Genomic DNA, 20,639 nt, shown 5'->3' with positions numbered 1-20,639 from the left:
CACAATGAAATTCAATGGTCCCAGTAAAAAAACCTCACTCATTCTGGAATGTACCAGTAGTACTGTTGTGAAAGACATGGGCTGAGATCGTTATTTCACAAGTACCTATTTGTAATTTCAAGGACACAAAAATCTCATTATTTCAATAATATAGTCACTTAATTTTTTTGCTGTATCAGATATCTAATTGAAGCTGATCTTATCAAAAACAAGGCAAACCAACCACCTTTTAAAGATGACACCAAGCAGCTGATCAGGTAAAAGTAAGCATAAAAGACATTGAGGTGCTGGAGTGAGTGAGTCCAAAGAAGGGCAACAAAGCTGGTGAAGGGTCTGGAGCACAAGTCTTATGAGGAGTGGCTGAGGGAACTGGGGTTGTTTAGCCTGGAGAAAAGGAGGCTCAGGGGAGATCTTATCTCTCTCTACAACCTCCTGAAAGGTAACAAGTGATAGGACAAGAGAAAATGGCCTCAAGTTGTGCCAGGGAGGTTTAGATTGGATATCAGGAAAAATTTCTTCACCAAAAATGTTGTCAAGCATTGGAACAGGCTGCCCAGGGAAGTGGTTGAGTCACCATCGGTGGAGGTATTTAAAAGATGTGTAGATGTGGTGCTTAGGGACATGGTTTAGTGGTGGACTTGGCAGTGCTAGGTTAACAGCTGGGACTCAATGACCTTAAATGTCTTTTCCAACCTAAATTATTATATGATTCTATAAGCACCAGGGAAAACTAATCCCTGAACACAGGAAGGACTATAAAAAGAGTCATGTTACATGGACAACACCTTGATACACCCCACAGAATAAACTTTGCTCCCATTTTCCCTCCCCTTCCAATATGGACTGATGACCTATAGCAGGAACTACAGACTCAGGTTAAGCCTAAATAGACTTCATTCCCAATTAACTCGTCAGGACTAGATCACCATCTTGAAGAAAAGGATGCTAATGACCACGAACCTCATTCCAGGGGATACAGAATCCATATAAAACTAGTTAAATCCACAATGATTACAGGGGATTGGCAAAGAACACAGCTTCTCACCTACTTTGTGACATTGAGCATATCTTCCACTAGGAGGTGCTAATGTTGGACTAACAACCATTTTTGTTTCTCCCTATCCATGTAAATTTTTTGTAATGACATACTGAGAAAAAAAATATACTGCAGTGAGCTCATTAGCACAAAGAACAGCCAACATGTACCAACCAACTACTTGAATAACTGGAAGTAGAAGGCAGTGAGACCTGACTGACTTCAAAGATAGAAGCATAGCTTACTGGGCTGTTACTACATTACCTTTGGGTATTTTAATGTAAACTAAGCGTAGACTGAAATACCATATTCAAGAAAGCTCCTAGCGCCAACAAAGCAGAAGTGTTATTCAAGATTTGTGGACTGTATCCCAGGAGCTGTAGCATTTTTTATTTTTGTCGTTTCTCAAGAGTAAGTTTCAAGCTACTGGAGAAATAATAAATCAGAGAATCTGAAGTTTTATAAGGAATAAAACCCCAAACAGGTAGCCCTTATGGTTAAAAAGGAACTGAAACTAACTTGAACTACACTCAATATAAAAAGAAGTAAAGAAAATGTAGAAAGTAAAATATGAAAATGATCCTCTTTACCTCAAAACAGTATCAGTGAAGTTAATTAAATGTTCTCCAAGGACCAGGAATACAATTCTAGGGTTCTTTGACAGATCATGGCCCAGTAACATGAAAATACACTGTAATCAAGGGAATTTTTAGTTCCACATACTAAAAAAAAGAGTCTATGGATTTATGCTTTTGGAGTAAGATATGTTGGTGCACACAGACACACACACACTTGCACAGACACTAAAAATGACACACCATTGACACAGGGAAGATGACATTAGGCCAAGAGGAATAGGCTAAATAGTAAATTCTCGTTTAAAGTACATACTTTATTAAGCTGAATTTCACTTGATCACCACATCAGTACTATGCTTATAAATACTCAGAAATGACAGAATATTGGTTAGAAAGAAAACAGGTTAAGAGCAACAAAGCAACTATCACAGTGTCATGGAATCCAATGCAGAATTTTGCATTGTTGGAAACTGACGGATACATAAATTTCTCAAAAATTAATCTTAATATAAAAGTTATTGTTAGCTCTTATTAGTCTTGTGTTTAAGAGATGCAGTCATATTATATAACATGTTATAAAAACATGGAACAAAATTGTTTTCTGCTTAGAAGACTAAATGTAAGACAAATTCTCTATATAAATTTGTAAGACACAGAAACAGGAAGAACAAGAATACAATCAGATGATGCTGACTAGCACAGTGATCTACATATCCCAGGAACACAGAAAATGACATGCAAAGATATAAAGGAAGTTGAAAATGGAAGGTATTTTAGAGAATGATTATGAAATAATGCAGAAGAAATTCTACAATAGCCTCTGCTTTTAGTGTTCTTTCAGATATGGCCTTCCAGAGAAGTTACCTTTTAGAGAAAAAGCATACTGCACTGGTGATGATGATCCAGCCCACCTGCTGAAGGAATTCTTCAAACAGCTCTCCCTAAGGCTTGGTCATTGTTCCTTCTACATTACTTGGGAAAGGAGTTTCCATTGCAGTACGAGAGACAGTCCCTCCCACTGCCTGGGACTGAGCATGCTGCCTCTGCTGGACTGGGATAAAAGCCAGATTTGATTCCCCAAATAGCAAGGTGCTTTCCTGCCAACATAGTTTCTTTTTCTTTTTTTTTTTAACAAATACTTTCCATTTGCTTTTTTCTTACAAACATATCAATTAAAGGATAATTAAAAATAGGAAAACAAGGTGTTTTAAAAACGAGAAAGGATTATTTCACATAAGCATAACACATTCTGAGGGAGTTAGCAAGTCATCTTGCACACATACACTTTCTGATCTTTTTTGCAAAAGAAACACATTCATGTTTCACTAAAATATGTTCCACTTATTAGTTTTATCATAATCAGTATTCAAGAGGGTAAGGACCAATGTTGATCCAAAAAACTTGAACCATACTATGTGACCCACATAGAAAGCCATTCTTATTCAAATCAAAACATAGAAAAATTAGATAATTCATGAAAATGTTTAAGCTTTTTATACACAGCTGCTGGTTTTATTTTCTTTCCTATATCATATGATAGATATTCCACCAGTCTATTTGTGATTTGAAAGAAAAAAAAGGAAGAAGGAAATTAAAGTGTCCTGAAAATAGAAATCAAATTGTCCCTTGCTTTGTTTTTTTCCAAAGTTTATAATAGAATTGTTAAATTAACACATTTTGCTCAGAAAAGAGCAAATCAGGCATAAATGTATGAAGAGTTTAAAACATTTTCAAACAGAAAACTATAGTATCAGCCACGGCTAGACACCGCTGAATAACTGCTACTTTCACAAAAGACGTTCGAATTTATCATGCCAAAGTCCAAGATTGAGAGGGTAAACAGAACAAACCAAACCAAATCCAGCAGAAAACTTTAACCAACCGTGTAAGAGGCTAAACTGAGGTCCCAACAACATTCATTCTAGCAAAAGAGAAAATATGTTTCCTTAAAAGTCTGGACTTCAGAACCAAATCTGTTTGGATGACTGAGTTCAAAAGAAATACTAAGGGAACTCTGAAGTATGCATGGATGCATGTTCCTTTGAAACATTACCATTATCAGCAAAGGATAACAGACACAGAAGTAAGATTCTCTTGAAAAATCAGTATGCCTTGAATATATGCACTGTGAATATAAATTAAACTCTAAAGGGAAGAAGTGGCTACACATATAGATATGATACATATAGCTACTCCAAAATTTATTTAATCTCATTTTGTTAAAACTGTACCTGTGTAATGTGTTATGCCAGCAAAAGGTAAACTTTTAAGAAAGTTCATAACACTTCTATCCCAGATATACTTGCAGATATAACAACACTTACCTTAACAATTCCATCTGTGAAAATAATGTAACGAACTTCTTAAATTAACAGCCAAAAGATATCAGCCTAGAGAACTATGTGACTCAGGACAGACAGACGCAGACAAAGCCAGTAGCACAGAGAGGCCCCAGTCACACAAAAGCTGATATTGTTCGCCTGCTGAGCAAAAGTCTCACTTGTAAATCGAACGACATCTGCATTCAGAATCACCCACAGAAAGCGTCCCTGGAGAGGTGACCAAGCTACTTGACTCAATAGGAGAATGATTTCTATTGTCTCCTTCAATATAGACAGCTGCATAAAATAGCAGCTTCTGGTTTTACTTTTTAGCAAACCTTGCTTCCTTTGATGCACTGATAGAGATGAAACATAATGTGTAAAGATCTTCCCCATTAGGCACAGCCTTGAAGCCCAGTATACTTTTCAAAACAAATAATCATTAAAGTAAAATCTTTAGTCATGATACAGAAAACAGCCAGACACTAATGCCTCCAAAATTAGTAACCTCTTCACATTTATTTCCAAATTCTTTATCAGTACTGCTGACACAAGGCAGCAATGCCTCCCAGGGTCTCTTTCATGAAAGTCAATTAAAAAAAAAAAAAACAACAAACTTAATTCAAGCATTTGATAAAGAGTTTTAAAAATCTGTCAGTGGTAATAAAAAGCTGCTTCACTACTTAAATTTAACTCTCTTTCTCCATAAAGTTATTTATATCTTTTACTTAACTTTATTACATTCTTTATGTTCTAAATTGGATACCAGAATGAAACAATCTATAAAGCTTTATATAGGCATAAACCCAGACAGTTCTAAGTCACACACATGAATGACCTACAGCATTCACCAAAATTTTGACCATCTCATTTCTATCAGAATCAAGAAAAAAATAAAATCTGTCCAACCCAGAGTTACTCTTTTACTTTACAAGAAAGATCAATTATTAAACAATACATTTTTTTCAGGTAGTGAATATTTCTAAATGGTTGATTCTAGAAGGCTCTTTTCTTTACTCTCCCCAGTAAAAAAAATTAAGTTTTTAATAATGAATTGTGTAACTTTTGTACAGGAAAAAACCACTCAACACAATAGAGGGATTCTTTAAAATTATGAAAAAAAAATATCACACAGTGAAACTATTCAATAAGCCCACATCAGGATATGCTAGTGTATTGCAGGATTTGGCCCAGAGTGAATATAAATTACTTGGCAAGTAGTTGGCTCCTTTTTCCCCCTTGTTTTGAACAGCTTTGGCACCCAAGTATAGTGGAAGAGAGTCTTAAGATAGCTATCTAAACAGACATACATAAATGAATCAATTAAAAACAATCAATGGGATGATAGGAACCTTGCCTTCTATGGCCTTCAGAGATGCCTGTCCTAACACCTAAGTTAATGAATTACTGAGAAAGAAGACTTCTATTTTGTGATCTATATTACCTGAAAAAAGCAACATGTGGGTAACTTGCATACTTAACACAAAGATTGTCCTTTCTTTTTTTTCCTTTCAGAAAAAGTTAGTTCAGAAGCAAACCAAAGTATTTCAGCCACAGGAGTAATCTACCATCATGTGCCTAATCTAAAAATAAGGATAACTCTTGAGAAAGAGTGGGAACATGAGAACAAGTTTAACTGTGGAAAAAGGCCAAGGAAGAGGAACAGTAGTTTTAATGCAAAGTGACAGCCACTACTTCACAACAGGTTAGAAAATTCCTACTTAGTGGAATTGAATGCTTTACAGGTAACCTGTTCTGGTGGCCTCATTAACCCCAAATACTCTGAGAGGAATAAACAACTTCCCTGACAGAACTTCACCCAAGTACAACAGATGATTTTTTCAGAATTCTGAGAGAAACTGCAATAGTATCAATGAGTAAACAGAAATCAATCTCCCACATTCAAGTTACTGAAATAAAAAAGATACAATAATACTGTCTGTAACTTGCTTTAGTCTTTCAAATATGTATTTCATGACACTGCAATTTTTTAGAATTTCATTCTGTGTTATTTCATCGAAGTATCTGTGGGAAGATTCTATCATCCCCCTTCCACATAGCATAGTAAAACAAAAATGCTTTTTGATAGCATTCTGTTCTCACAAATATATTATTATAATGTGCATTTAAAAGTATTCCTTTCTGTCTAAGAGAATAACCATGACTTTTAAATAAAAGAATGGCAAAATGGTATGAATCCACTGCAGTTTTTTCTTGTTTAAAAGGCTACAGCAGACCATTACAGAAATAATGGATCATTAGTGAAGTACTATGAACCAGACTGGTACTGTAAAGAACAGAAAAAGTAAAAGCATTGCAGAAGAGTTAATGTCTGGTAGACCTGTCATACAGCAAAATACTTGGACTAAGGCCATCTGGTTTACTGAAGCCCAAGAAGTTATATGACAACATAATAATTGTCAATACATATCTAAAACCTTTCTGCATGAGTGACACAAGTGTTTTGGTTCTAATTATACTCATGTTATTCTTTTCCTGTCCAGATCTTTATTTCTCATTCATATTATCTGATCACCTTGCTATACTGCAGCATGCAATATAAAGAGAGCAGTTTAAGCATCTGGAACACAAGCTAGACAAACATATTTTAATGCAAATTGCAAGATGAGTTGTTCGAGATGCAATTCAGGAAAGTCAGGAGCTCCTAATCCCTTCTTCCTGCATGCTTCATATAATTTATCCAATGAATGTTTAAAGTAAAATGCATAAACAGTTATCAAGAACAAAGATTAGAACTGTAGAGTCTTGTGCCAGAGCAATGCCTTCATCACTTAACAGCTAACTATCTCTGGTTCCTTGAGTCATACGGGCAGCTATGTTGTGGAGAAGCTTTACCAGAAGGCTTATGTTCCCATACAGGCCAGTTCAGGCCCTGCAGCTGGGTCCTCTTCCGGAGGGAAGTATGTGTGGGTTTGAATCCTTTAAACTTGAAGGATGCACAGAATCCGGGTGGCCTGCTATCCACTAATCAGTAAAAAAATTGTAAGAAGTGTACAAATCATCTACTACATTTTAAAGAGTTTGGACACCAAAGGAACTATGGCACCATTTATATTCAGATCATATCCCTGCAAAAGCTGCATATAGGAACTAAAGCATTCAACAATTTTCCAGAAACTCTTTAAAGTTTCTGCAACCATGATCATCTACCTGAAGATCAGATAGCTGGAATAACTCCTATTCCTCCATGTCTTTCACTGGGTAAAAAGCACAGACATCTTGTTAGATTTCTGATATTCAGAGGTATCCAAGCTGTTAAATTTAAGACACAGCAATAAAATGGTCATCATCTATATGGTCACATGAGCATTCTGGTTTGATTCAGAAATGCATTTTTGAAATGGATCTTCTGATTATGCCCACCTATCACAGAATCATCTATGTTGGAAAAGACCTTGAAGATCACCTAGTCCAACCATGGTCCAACCACTATCATTCTTTAGTTTTCATTGTACAGTGTTACCAGAGCATACTGACTCTAAATGACACTAAAATAGAAGATGATGTTCACCTATCAGTGGTTATTCAGTCCATAGGACTGCAGTATAGCTACTATGAAGTAAAAGTCCTCAAAATACACAGAATTGTCAACACTGGGTCCTCAGTGACAACTGCTTTGCTCTGCAGATCTGCTATTGTTATGTTGTAGTATTTGCTAATGTGGACATAGCTGGTGCCTCTGTGGATTTGGTTCCATCTTGATTTTTTTCTCAGTGGAATGTGTAGATTGCTTTAGGAAAAGTTCGTCTTGCTTGAAAGCATGTCCTCTGTCTTCAACATGATGTATCCATATATTGCAGAAAAAATCAGGGCATGTTTTTTTTGCTTCTTTTTGACCTTTATTTTAGACCCCCATACTGTGTAGGCACAGAAATCAATGACAGCATGATATGCTTTTGAATTTGTCCTTCAGTGAGGGTCTTGGCACTCAGTGAGAGGAATGGAGTGTAAGTCTGCAGTGATGCTGAAGGTCTTTGTTTCTGCAAAGCTCAAAGTTCAGCAAATACTTCTACCTCAAAACTATACGTATGTTTTCCCAAATTAACAAAATTTTGGAGAAAGTACAATGTATTTGCTTGTTAGGACTTCTTGTTTAAGAAACTATTGGGAAATATAAACAGGATTTCTGTATGTGATAAGATAACAAGAAACTTTGAAAACAGGAAGTCCTCAAGGCACTGAAAGTTAAGTAGTGTGCAAGCATTTTTCTCTCAGACTATCTGCTTTTCAAAATTATTTTTGCAAAAGAGTGCTTTTGTTTTCAGGAAAAAAAAAAAAAAATCTATGAACCATCTGATGTCACAGTTGATCTGCACATGTAGCCAGACAGTGAACTATGCTTACAGATAGACTGTGAAGAAACAGGAACCAGATCCTGATAATGCTACTAAAGGCACGAACCTGTATCTCCGGCTCTGAAATTTTTGCACATTTTTTTGTAGAACACCCACTGCTGTCTAATGGAGTAATAGCTCTCATGAACCACCTACATATTCTAAAATATTCAGTATGTATAGTCCTAAAATGTATTTTTTGTGCAAAGTGTTAGTTGATTCTTACATTCCACACCTAAATAAATTCGTATTGGTATGAAACAAAAAAAGAGAATATATTCGGGATAAAACAAAGTATTATCCAATGAACAACAGATACAGAAACTCATTCAAATTGTTTATCACAAGAAACTTACATCTAGTAGCGTGTGAAGATGCTGATCCTGAAAAACACTGTGAAGAAAATCTAAGTCTTTTTCGCTGCAGTCTGTAAGTGCATGAATTTCTTCCAGGCTGTCCAGCACTTGTGAGACTGCTCCTATGGGGCAATAAACAGAAAAAAAGAGAAAGAATAAAGCAAAGACTCATGGTAAACTGAACTTTGGAAAAGGAAACTTTTACTTCATCTGGTACAACTGGAACAGGAACTTTAAAAACCTGGAGTTTTTACAGGAAAACTCATTGAATAAACTTTACGTGTATCAACAGTGCCCATGTATAGTGTAATTATACATAAGAAATGGTTTAACTGAAGAGAGGTTAAAACCTGTTTTTATTAAGTTTAGCTTTGTTCTATTTTAGCCTCGTTTTCAACGATGTCTTATGAAGTTACTTGGATTATCTGCTGAACTGTCTGCCCTCACCATTCTCACCCCAACCTCCTCTTTTTTCACTTTCTGAGCTGCTGGCCAATTTCAAATACATATTCCAAATCAGTAAAAATCTGAAATAGCTAACACTCTTGCAAATTCTTTTAAAATCAGCATCTGGATAGAGGAGGGAAGAGAGAGAAAGACTTGACTGCTGTGTCCTCCAGTGGAGAAAAAAAGGCTGTAACATGAGTTCTATTTTTTGTTCTGTTTGTTCTGCTTGCCTGGTTATCTCAGACCCAGTTATAGCACTTGCTGCCTTTTGACCAGTGGATTGTTTTGGGGCACAGGAAGATGGGGATGATTTTTATATGGCATAAGGGTGAAAAGAGAAGTCTGGGATATGGGAAAAAAAAAGGAGAAACAGGAGGCATTAGGGAAGGTGAAAGTCCATGAGGAGAGTTGAACTCACAGCAGAGGAGGACACAGAAACACAACACAAATCCACAGTAAACCAGCCCATATTGGTTCCTTGTGGAACAACTTGTTTTAAAAATCAGGTATCAGTGGTGGCTGCCACTTGTGTGCATTACTAGAATGCTACCTCTGGCTTAACTAAACACCAACAGCCCATGTCTTCAGTTTTTCCATAGTGGTATAAGCATCTGGAAAGATGGTAGCATATCCAGTGTTAGTCTGCAAAAGTGCTGGTGTCTGACTGTGAACTGCTGAACACATTTTCATAAATAAATTCTTAGTTCTGGATACAGAATTCTACACATTCTGTATTTCACTAATTTCTCCTTAATGTGTTTATTCTGTTTACTTATTCATTTGCCAGTGTCCTTCTGTCAAGATAGATAATATCTAAAAAATTACTATATTTCTTGAAATTCCATCCTCCACTGTACGAACAATTCTTACCAGCCTCCCTTAACTCAAACCCTTTTGTAATCTATTACATTTTCAGAATGTAACAAAAACAAAAAACCCAACCCCCTCTTAACCACACAAGAAAACAAGCTAAATTCACTTATTTTTCTGAAAACCCTGAAAAACTGGAATAAACATTAAAAAAATAGACAACAACTACTATACAAGACTTGTGACCTCATGGCATAGAATGACAAGTAAGTTACAAGTCTAGAAGCTCTTGCATCACATTTAGTACAAATCTCAACCTAGGATTCTCCTCACAGTTTCTTGTACACCAAGGTTAAGAATGACAGTATTCCCCTCACAACTCATGGCTCAGGAGCAATAAGATTTCTCAGTCCTCTCCCATTAAATGTGCCTGACTACTTATTTCCAACTGATGTATTAATTTAAGTAATGTTCCTTTAAAAGAGTGGTGGCCGGTAAGCAAATAAAACTAATGGCTTGCCTTATTGCATGGGGACAGGTGCACTGAAGAAGAGGTAAAAACAGCTTCGCCTTTGATAATGCATAAGCATACTCAGCTGAAAAGAACTGTCCATATTTCTCTGCCTGCGCCCCAGCTTCCACGCTGGGAGACACAGCCCGGAACCTGAGAAAATATAGGGACTGCGAATCTGCTGGTAAGAGCATGGACAGATCACAGCTAAGCCTCAAAGGCATGGAAGAAAAACATTACCTAGGGACCCGAAAGGGACTGTGTCGAGTTTCTTTTAACGTTTTCAGTATGTAGGATAAAGGTTGATGAACTTGGAGATCTTCAAGCCTGAAGGAAAGTGCTTGACTTTCCAGGATGCGGTTGGCAGAAGGAAATTTGTTAGAATTCTCTTTTATTTCTATTCTTGTCATGCTTGGAGTTTAAATTAATTATTTTATTTTCTAGCAAAACTTTGCTTTCTGGGCTCCAAGCCCTTTCTGTGTATTTGGAGTGTTTACTCCAAAGGAAAACTCAAGAGAAGACTCACTTCAGAGGCTCGGATATCTCAAGAGTCTCTAATACTGCTCAGTGTTACTCATAATGACTAAAACTTGAGGCAGAAGCAGAACCAATGAGAAATATGTTCAAAGTTGTCTGCACTGCTGTATTATTGTGAAACACTACATGTTCTGGACCACAACATTATTTGTTTGACAGTATTATTTACTTTGAGAATTTTATTTTGTGGAATACTTTGAGGTCTTTCAAGCAGAAATAAAAGTTACTATTTTTTAATATTTGCATCTCAACAACCTTTTGAATATGTGGGAATTCCAAAACATTAAGCTTTGTTCATTAGGTCTTTCTTCTCCTGTCCATTGGTCACATTGAATAGATGGCTGTGAAAGAAAGTTTTGAAGAATATCCTTAACAAATTTGATGAGAAGTTCTGACAGTGATTTTGCTAATTCCTCAAAACCACAGTTCTAACTTATGTTTTTTTTACCTACGGTGTTATGCTGTATCTACTGCCATGTCTTTCACACATTTAGAAATAACATGCACCTGCATGAGAAAATGTCATAGTATCAATATACTTACAGCATGTTATGTATAAAAAAGTGATAGAACAATTCTACAGGCATTTTTACAAACTGCAAAACTCTCTCTGTTACAGACATCTGGTTAAAAGCCTAAGAGTACATTTCAGAAAAGTTTTAAATTCGGGTAGAAGATACTACATAAAATTGACCTATTTTTACAGCAGACCTGTCCTTAAAAAGATTCATTCTATCATATTTAAGCTAAATTTCTAACCTTTGGGGAACGTGTAAAAGCACTTGGTATTTATAATTAAAGCTTGTATCCTCTAGAAATAGGATTTAATCCATTGCAAATGCACCCATTTTAGTCTCAGCATAGATAATAAAGGAGGAACTTAAGTGAGTTATTATACAGTCACACAATCTAAAAGCTTAGATTTATCATGGTCTACAGAAGCCAGGAGAAAAAGGAAGTTGACTAACTTGACTGCGTGAGTTTGTTTTTTAAGACTCCCTAAAGTAAACTTTGTTAGAAAATGCTGCTTACTGCCACAGAACTTTCAAGCAGGCCCAACCACTTAGGTGAGATGAATCTTACTCTGCACCTTAAGTTACTATAAAAATATCCACACATACAATTGCGCAGGAAAGGTTGTAATTCCAGTGATACAAATAGAAGACTCTTCTCCACAGTAATAGTAACAAAATCTGCACCAAACATGGTTCTGTGAGAAGACTGTGGTAACTGTGGATCCTACTGGAATTGCACATATGTTCTCAGTGTGGAAATGAGCAGTGATATTCTGAGCCAGGCAGACAACCTTGTCTTTCTCATATTCCCGTAAGACTACCTAAGAAAGGATGGCTGCAACTAGTCACAGTTCCCTTGGGGATGACCACTCTGAAAAGTCAAAAACTATGGGCTCTCATTGTGTTTAAAAAAAAATAATAATGCTTAGGACAGTCTTCTGCAGTCAGTACTAGTACATGAAATGTTTTAATAGTTAGTGGAATGACTTCCTAAGGATGATACCAAATTGCTTCTAAGAAGATGGAGATGAATGGAGTAGCTTTCTGCCTACTGAGACAGGTCTATTATTTGTCAGTTAAGACATATTTGCTTTATAAGGCAATAATTTGGGATTATTCCTTCACCCAGTGTGTAGTCAAAGTTGTCATAGGTATTTCCCGCAGGTTCTGTTACCTCATTTATGCAGATGGCCATTCAGAAATAGTTCTCTCTTACCGCTGAATTCTATCTGTGGAGTCTTTGTAGTTCTCATATAGTGCCCTTAATACCACCTTAAGTTGGTATGGACACTGGTTCATCAAGTTGCAAGCAGACAAAGCTTTGGTAAAATAGAGTGCTGGTAATACATCCTGGCATCTAACTATTCTAGTCTGGAATGGGTGGTTTGGCTAGAGAAACTGCATGTTAGAGGTAGGTGGGAGTTGCTTACTTCTTCCCAGAATAGGAGAGAATAAAAGAAATCTGTAAAATTCTGTTCCAAAAATTGCATACATGTTCTCCAATAGCAATATGTCTCCACCACAAAACACCCCAAAAGTTTGTTTTTCCAAGGCTCAGCAAACCAGGCAGGTACAACTGACCTCCTCTCTTATGCAGCAGCCAGTACAGACAATTATGAGCTTCTTTTCATGTGGCACTGATTTGTGACAATGTATGACTAAAAGAGTGTTTAGGTAAAAAGACTTAGATCTTGCTGCAAAACACAAAGACTATATTCTGACTACAAATACATTCTGAGAGAGGGTAAAATAATTCTTCGTTTTAGTTTTTTAATATTGAAGATTACAAATGCTCGTTTAAGTCTTGGTCAGTCATAAACCCTTTCCTGAGCAATGAAAACTTGTTAGAGGATGCCTGACCTTGTTTAAATACAAAACTATTATAGTGACCTTTTTGCAAGTATTCCAGGAAATGACTCTGCAGAAGACTTTATAACAACTATTATAATAATAGTATATTTTTATTAAAGAGACACTGACAAAATCTAAACCCCTTAGATTTGTAGAACTGTATGAAATTAAGTTCCTGACACAGACCACCCATTTTAATCCTGTTCATTCTTATAAACTACCTTAATTTGGACTGGCTTTTCAACCATTCTTTGTGTTATATAAATACGTAAGTAACTATGCCTCGAAGATTCTACAGTGGTTTTTAAATGACTAACCAAAGCTTAGCTGCTATTTGCAATTTCTCTATATATCACATTTCAGTCCTTATGCCAGTCGATCTACAATCAACACAAGCTGACTTCTCCCAACTTCATCTCTTGGTTGCCTTTTTGTGTGTAGCCACTGGAAATGAAATTGAAAAACAATCCTGGCTCTCAAAGCACAGGCATTTCAGAAGGTAGGATTTACATTTCACTTTGTTTATGAAGAGATCTGAGGTTAGCACATACAGCAAGGATGGAAGAAAACCCATCAGAAATTGTTAGATTTTAGAGATCAGATATTAGAATCATTAAATGAAGTCACTGGATAGAATTTCATAAAAAACAAGCATGGACATTATTATAAAGTGCAGTTACTTTCAGAAAAAAAAATCTTATACATCTTATACTGTGAGATTCTGATAGAGCACATCTGGTGAAGTGACAATGAGATAATTTTTACTCTGTAATGTGGGATTCAAGTTTCATGGATTTTATTTTTATTTTTCACATATGACAAATAAAACAAAGATTCTTTGCTTCTGCTTTAAGACTCCTGTGATACTTATACCTTTAAACAACCTAATTAGTTATAACTGTATAAATCATTGCCTCCAGTGGTTTTGTTTTGCTGGCATCTGATTACGATACCCTAAAAATACAGGTCATAAATGTTTAACACATTAGGTAATTAAGCACTATATCAAAATGCCATGGAAATAGGGTGTCTGTCAGCTGAGGTTTTCAAATCACGATCACATACACATTTAAAACTGTTCACTTCAGCAAAACGTAAAAGTCTAGACTCAATATCAGCATCATTATAAAATACTATGGCCCTGTCATATAAAAGGCCAGGTTTGCCTTAGTAGCAGTGAACAGAAGTAAAAAATGTATAAGAAAGAACACCTCTATTTGCTGTTGGTCCTGTAAAGAAAATACTAAACATATACTGTTTCCATTAAAGATGAGAAAAAAAATCTTTCTGAGATGGGACCTTTCCACTACTTGTGCTGATATAACTTCTTAGATTAGGAGAAAGCCAACTGAGTACCAGATGCTCTTCATCACTTTAAACCACATCTGCAAGAATCACTGCAGTTGAGATGTCTCTTAACCTCACACAGTAATTTGTCGCTGTTTGCTGTTCACTGCATTCTAGAGCAACTACCTCCACAAGGACAGATGACAGTCAAAGCATGTATATACATATGCCTATAATAGTTTAAAGTAAGGTGGGAGATACATGTTTCACATATATACATAACAGTGTAATTAAAATGAAAGGCAAGTAAGGACTCTATCCTCCTCAAATTTGAGCTATATAGTGTTTAATGACTTCTTCCTTCTTGGAGAAAAACCAAACAGCCAAGTTTAGACACTGACTTTACAAATAAGCTCCTACATGCACACAGTTCTGTGACTGCTACTGGGAAGCAATTAAGACAGTAATAATATATATACATTCACACACACTATATATATTTTTTTAATATATGTAACAATCAGGAAGAGTCTAGGGAGAGAACTAGAAAAATTGAGCTTTATGGAGACTACAGTGAAACTGCAGAAAGAAGGCAGGTGGTGTGATGGAAGGGTATTGGGATTTACAACTAAATTAAAGAAGGAAAGAACAACTATGGAATACAAGATGGGAAAGAAAGGCATGTGAAAGCCAGAGAAGAAAACTAAAGGAAATAGGTGCAGGAGATAAAAATAGGGAGAAAGAGGAAAAGAGCAAACAAAGAAAAAAAGGGAGGGGAGGGGAGAGGAGATCCTAAACAGGAGAAGGAATGCAGAGAATACTATATATGGAAACAAAAAAAAAAAGGGGGGGGGGGGGGATGAGGGGGAAGGTGGGGCAGAGAGAGGGAAGGGGGCGGGGAGAAACTGATGCTTGATTTTGAAGCTAACTATCGTTTTATTTCACACACACAGCGGCGCTGTGTGTATGCATGTCTCCAGCTTTCTCCCGTCTCCATACTTGGGACCTTTACACAAAGTTTGCCAATTTCTTTTCCCAGTTATCTCTCACTGTACAACTAGCCACAAATATGACAGAAGGCAGCCTAGTGTGGTGGTAAGAAATACGTAGTGAGACAGTAGTTTTTCAGACCAGACCCACACCTTACAGGTAGCACACTCACATGCAACTAAACAAATAAATATTTTAACGAATGAATGTCCTTCACTATTACACTTCCTTAGATACTTTCTTCCTAATTGCAAAAATATATGGAAAACCTCTTCTGACCAGTACAAAGGCAGCACTACTCTATCTACTACTATGCAGTAAGTTTACTGCATAAAGTCTCTATGCACAAACAAAAACCAAAAATCAGTGGCAGCGGCTCTGCATGAGGTCTCTTTTCCCTACAACTATATGAAAATAATACCGTTGCAAAGCTTTTACATAAGAATCCACTGAGTTCTCACTCTCTTATTACTGGACAGCCCTTCTGAGACAGGGAAATAGGAGGACAAGGGGCAACATCCCCCACAACCTATAAGATCAAAAGAATGAACCAAACAACAACAAAAACCCCCATGATTTCAATCAGAAATGGAGACATGGACATATGTCTCGCTGCCCTGACCTAGGACGGAAGAAGAACTGTTAGCCTACAAATCTTAAAATGCTGCAGGAAGAAACCCACTTTTTATAGTTCGCATTTTAGAGATGCTGAATTTGTTAGTATCAAAGGGTCTAGAATTTCACATCCTCTCCTCTGTCTAGCTAGTATAGTCTGCAGGCTTTAGTAGTGCTTGCACTTTCAGTCTCTCACGAAGTGTGCAGCTAACTTGCAGCAGAACCTCCTCCCTACATGTCAATAATATTCCTTCACTAAGGAGACACATATTGGAGTTATTTAAACCAGGTGTATGCATATACACAACGCATATGCATATATCATGTATCACATCAACAGAGAATGATCAAGAAAATTCATGCAAGGGTATTGCAAGAAAAGAATATATGACTAATATCACAGTATATGTTTATAGAGTTAGGAGAAAAAAGCCCATTAGTCCATGAAAACATTAATTTTGGAACTGAAATGCAAAACCAAACAATTTTATTCTTTATTAATTTAATGAAAATTAAATTCTATTTTAGTTGTGTGCAAATATTGAAAACAAAAACCCAGGTAATTTTAATACTGCCTCTAAACTAGAATCTTCAGAATTCCCTGGAAATCATATTACTTCTGGTTAAGTACACTTTCAAAGTTATAGACCGATTTAGTCAAAACCATACAGGCTATTTTTCTTGAACAGGCAGTATTAAAACTGAAAATAGCAAAGAGAAGAAAGCTGATTTTTAAACATGCAAAGACACACACCATAGCTGAATGATACGCCTTAAAGGAAAACAAAGGGATACCTACTTTCTGCTGCTAGAAGTCCTAGTAGGAAGGCAGCATTTGGACAAACAAACAGTATGAAGATTTCAGAACAAGCGATTTATAAAGCTGCAACCTAGCACACTAGTTTAGCAACAAATTAATATGAACAGAGTGACAAGACCTCCCCCCCATTTTTTTAATATGATTTCTATGTGTGAAGCAAATGGGACTTGCAGACTGCAATGGGAGGAAAACAAACACTTGGCATTGGGAAGGTAGCACATGTACGCAGTGTCAGGTATCTAGAATACCAGACTTTTTCCAACATTGGTTAAACTATTTTAAAAAACTCATGGACAAAAAATGATTTCAAGTAAGAATATTGTAAGAGGTGAACTGACAAACTATTTCAACATACTGCAAGTGAAGTGTAACATCATATTAATTAATATACTTACATTTACTAACTACAATTTAGCAATATTATATTGAAATAAATTTTTTTACAGAAGTTTCAGTGAGAACCATTATGAGAACCATTTAGAAATACAACCACTTTATTATTGATTTTAATTAACAGTGACTTTATATACTTAAAAGTTTTTGTATTTAAACATACCACAACAAAACTTAAAGAGCTGAAAAATAATAGAGATAATAATGGAGTATTGAAAACACTCAGACTCACAATCTCAAAACTGATAGTCAGTTGTACCTGTAATACTAGATAAGGAATTAATAAATTCAGTTTAACTACAGAGAAAGTACAGCAGCATGTTATATAAATTAAAGGTGAATGTAATTTTTTTTCCAAGCACTCAATATTTAAAAATGTTACACAAGACCCTTTGCAAGTGTTTATAAAATCAGTGGCAATTTTCACATAACAACAGTATTTCTTTTCCTTGTGTCAATGAGACTGATCATTTTCAAGATATGGGCTTATATTGCCCAAGTTTCACGTAATCTGAATCCCATAAAACTACTAACCACTCACTAACTTGTGAGTTAAGCTAGTTCCATGTATGTTGGAAACCATGATCTTGGTCATATATTTGCTGTTTGATCTCACTTTGAAAGACTATCAGATTTAGGTTTTTTCCCATTATTATACTTTTAAATTTGAAAATCGTACTTTAAAAAATCTCATTTGATATGACAATATAGAGTCTAACAAGATAAAAAAAGAATGAAAATTTCAATTTACATACAGCAATTCTGAGACAAAATATCAAAATGCATGTGGAAAAATGCCATATGAAATTTGTGCCTTGCAGTTTGAGAAAACAAGCTAGAAACACTGATGTAGACTTAACGTGCCTGCTTTCTGTGCAATGCAAAAGCACTGCTTCTATGTTCATCAATTTATACTGTTACCACAGAGCTCAGAAAGCACATAAATGTTCAGGAAGTACTGCAACAGCACTATTTGTTAGCCTAGGCTAAATAAATACATTTGGACAGTCAGCCTGTTATAAAATATGCTGCTGTACTTTCTGTGTGGTTAAACTGAAACACAGCATTATAAAATGCCTTTCAGTCTGTAACTGTTTGCAGCAAAAAGCTACTCTGAAACCTGTTAGTCACATTTCAGAACACGAGCACTATAAACGAAGCAATTGAAGCAGGCATTATAAAGTCCTTTAACCAAAAGGTAACGTTTGCTTTAATCTAAAAGTCAGTTATGCAGTTTTCCAAAGATTATGGACTATCCACTGGCTTAACTCCAACACTGACTCAGTAGTTCTGAAAATGTGGCTACAAAAAAGTTTTTGGAAACACAAAGTTATGAAAAACCTCTTCAATTTATTGGCTTTTCTAACTGTTGGCCTAATAACTTAAACAGTCTGAATCTACTTGAAACTCCAAAGTAAACTAAATGATCTTCCTGAATTCAGCTTCCCAAGTCAAAATGTCAAACAGTTCCACAGCCTTTCCTTCGGCTGCTACAGAATGGGTGAGCTGAAGAAGCAAAAGGGAGGAATGTGCATTCAGGTTACAGGAGGGCCAGGGAGGGCTGGGGAGAGGGGAGGTAGTTGGATGGGGAAGGGCAGCAGAGAGCAAACTGATTGTGAATTTCTCTGGCACCTAGTTAATTTCATGGTCCGCTTCAAATACTCTCTACTGGGCCAATTTTTCTCATGTGCCAGATTTAGTCTTTAGGGCTGCTGATTGCTAACTTCTGATTTGTTTGTTTCACCATATTAAAAATATCTAAAACATTCACTGTCTTGGGAAACTGACATTTTACAATGTCTTGAAGACAGGCAACCTGAAAGTCAAATGTTTTACATTCTAGCAAAAACCATTTGCAAGACACTTGTCATTTGAGCTGTTTAGTGACTTTACTAAAGAAGTTAGTGAACACAGCCTGTCAGCAGTAAAGTAATATTTTAGTTTAAAAATATTTACCTAATTTTTCAAATATTTTAAATTCAGCAGGACTGACTTCTGTCATATTACCAACAGAATGAAAGCGGGATTAAGTCCTTCAGAGGACACTTGTTGACAAAAGAGGAAATAGATCACCCAGAATAAGCCCTAGGAACCAAGAATTATTAACACACTTTGTAGGAATGAAAGGAAGATGTGTACAGAAAAATACCTGGTTGACTTTAAATGAAATTTATCTGTGTTCATTCCCACCTAATTTAGTTATGAAATTTGCTGACCCTCATTGGAAAGCTCTCTAACAAGAATATCCTTTGTGATTCTGCACCTCAGAAAAGACTTGCTACCTATAGTGCCTTCATATCCCAGGCTATTACTCTGGTAGTACAGGAAGATGCTCAAAGATTCCAGCAAACCCAGGTTCACTGAACTCCGAGGAAGAACACCTCTAGATTAATCTGGAAAAAAAAAGAACTGAAGTTTTCTGTTTCTGTGTTTAGAAGGACCTGGAGGAGGACAGGATATACAATTTGCATAACCTAATAAGCATTTATATTTCTGCATCTTTATCTCAGTAGGAGTTCCACATTTGCCCATCTCTGACAAATCATTTAATTTTAATGATAAGCTTCATGAAATTTTATGGGAGGATTAAATAGGCAGCAACATTTAAAATATTAAACGCTATTCATTAGAGTTTATGATCTGGAATAACATTATGAGATGTTAGGAAGGAAACTTAAATAACCTTAAGATAGTCAAGTTTCTACTGCAATTCAAGAGTTTTATGCCTAATTTCTATAAACTAGTTCAGTTTAGAATCATCACAAGAGCCTATCTTTGCAAGCTAGAAATATTTGAAAACTTTATTAGAGCACTTCGGAAGAGGAAACAAAATAGATATCTGTATCTAGCAATTTCACAAGCTGAAAGTTGCAGTATCTTTTCTCACAAGCCCCTGTGTTTATCCTGTGATATTAAAAATTTTATCAGCTAATGTAGTCAGTCAGGAAAACATCATGAAAACTACCCACTTAGTATGGTCTCCTGATCACTGTGATCTCCCATCAGTGAGATCAACAATGTTATTTTAGAGAATAATGACGCCTTTCTGAGAAATCCAAGTTATTGTTTCAGTTATTTCAGAGATGAACACAAGATAACAATGGATCCAGCACAGATATTCTGTCGAATTTACATGTTTACTGGATTAATGTATTCTGTGAGCAGAAAAAAAATAGAACTTGTACCTTGGCTGTATACTGATATCTGCAATTACATC

General features: G+C 36.0%; 1 protein-coding gene across 17 annotated transcripts in view; it reads right to left on the bottom strand.

Moving 5' to 3' along the window:
* Window positions 1-20,639, bottom strand: part of CASK (calcium/calmodulin dependent serine protein kinase) — a 225,904-nt gene that overhangs the window by 55,447 nt on the left and 149,818 nt on the right. For 13 of the 17 annotated variants that reach the window (XM_074858493.1, XM_074858495.1, XM_074858498.1 and 10 more), the window contains 2 exons: window positions 17,009-17,026; window positions 8,647-8,768 (listed from right to left, as the gene is read on the bottom strand). In XM_074858493.1, the coding sequence (XP_074714594.1) occupies window positions 8,647-8,768; window positions 17,009-17,026 (140 nt within the window). The remainder of the gene's footprint in view (window positions 1-8,646; window positions 8,769-17,008; window positions 17,027-20,639) is intronic. The other 4 variants (XM_074858496.1, XM_074858509.1, XM_074858500.1 and 1 more) reach the window with 1 other exon arrangement.

Source organism: Strix uralensis, chromosome 2 (assembly GCF_047716275.1).
Source record: "Strix uralensis isolate ZFMK-TIS-50842 chromosome 2, bStrUra1, whole genome shotgun sequence".
Lineage (NCBI taxonomy): Eukaryota > Metazoa > Chordata > Aves > Strigiformes > Strigidae > Strix > Strix uralensis.
Note: the sequence above shows the minus strand (reverse complement) of the source record. Positions and strands in the feature narration are given on the sequence as shown.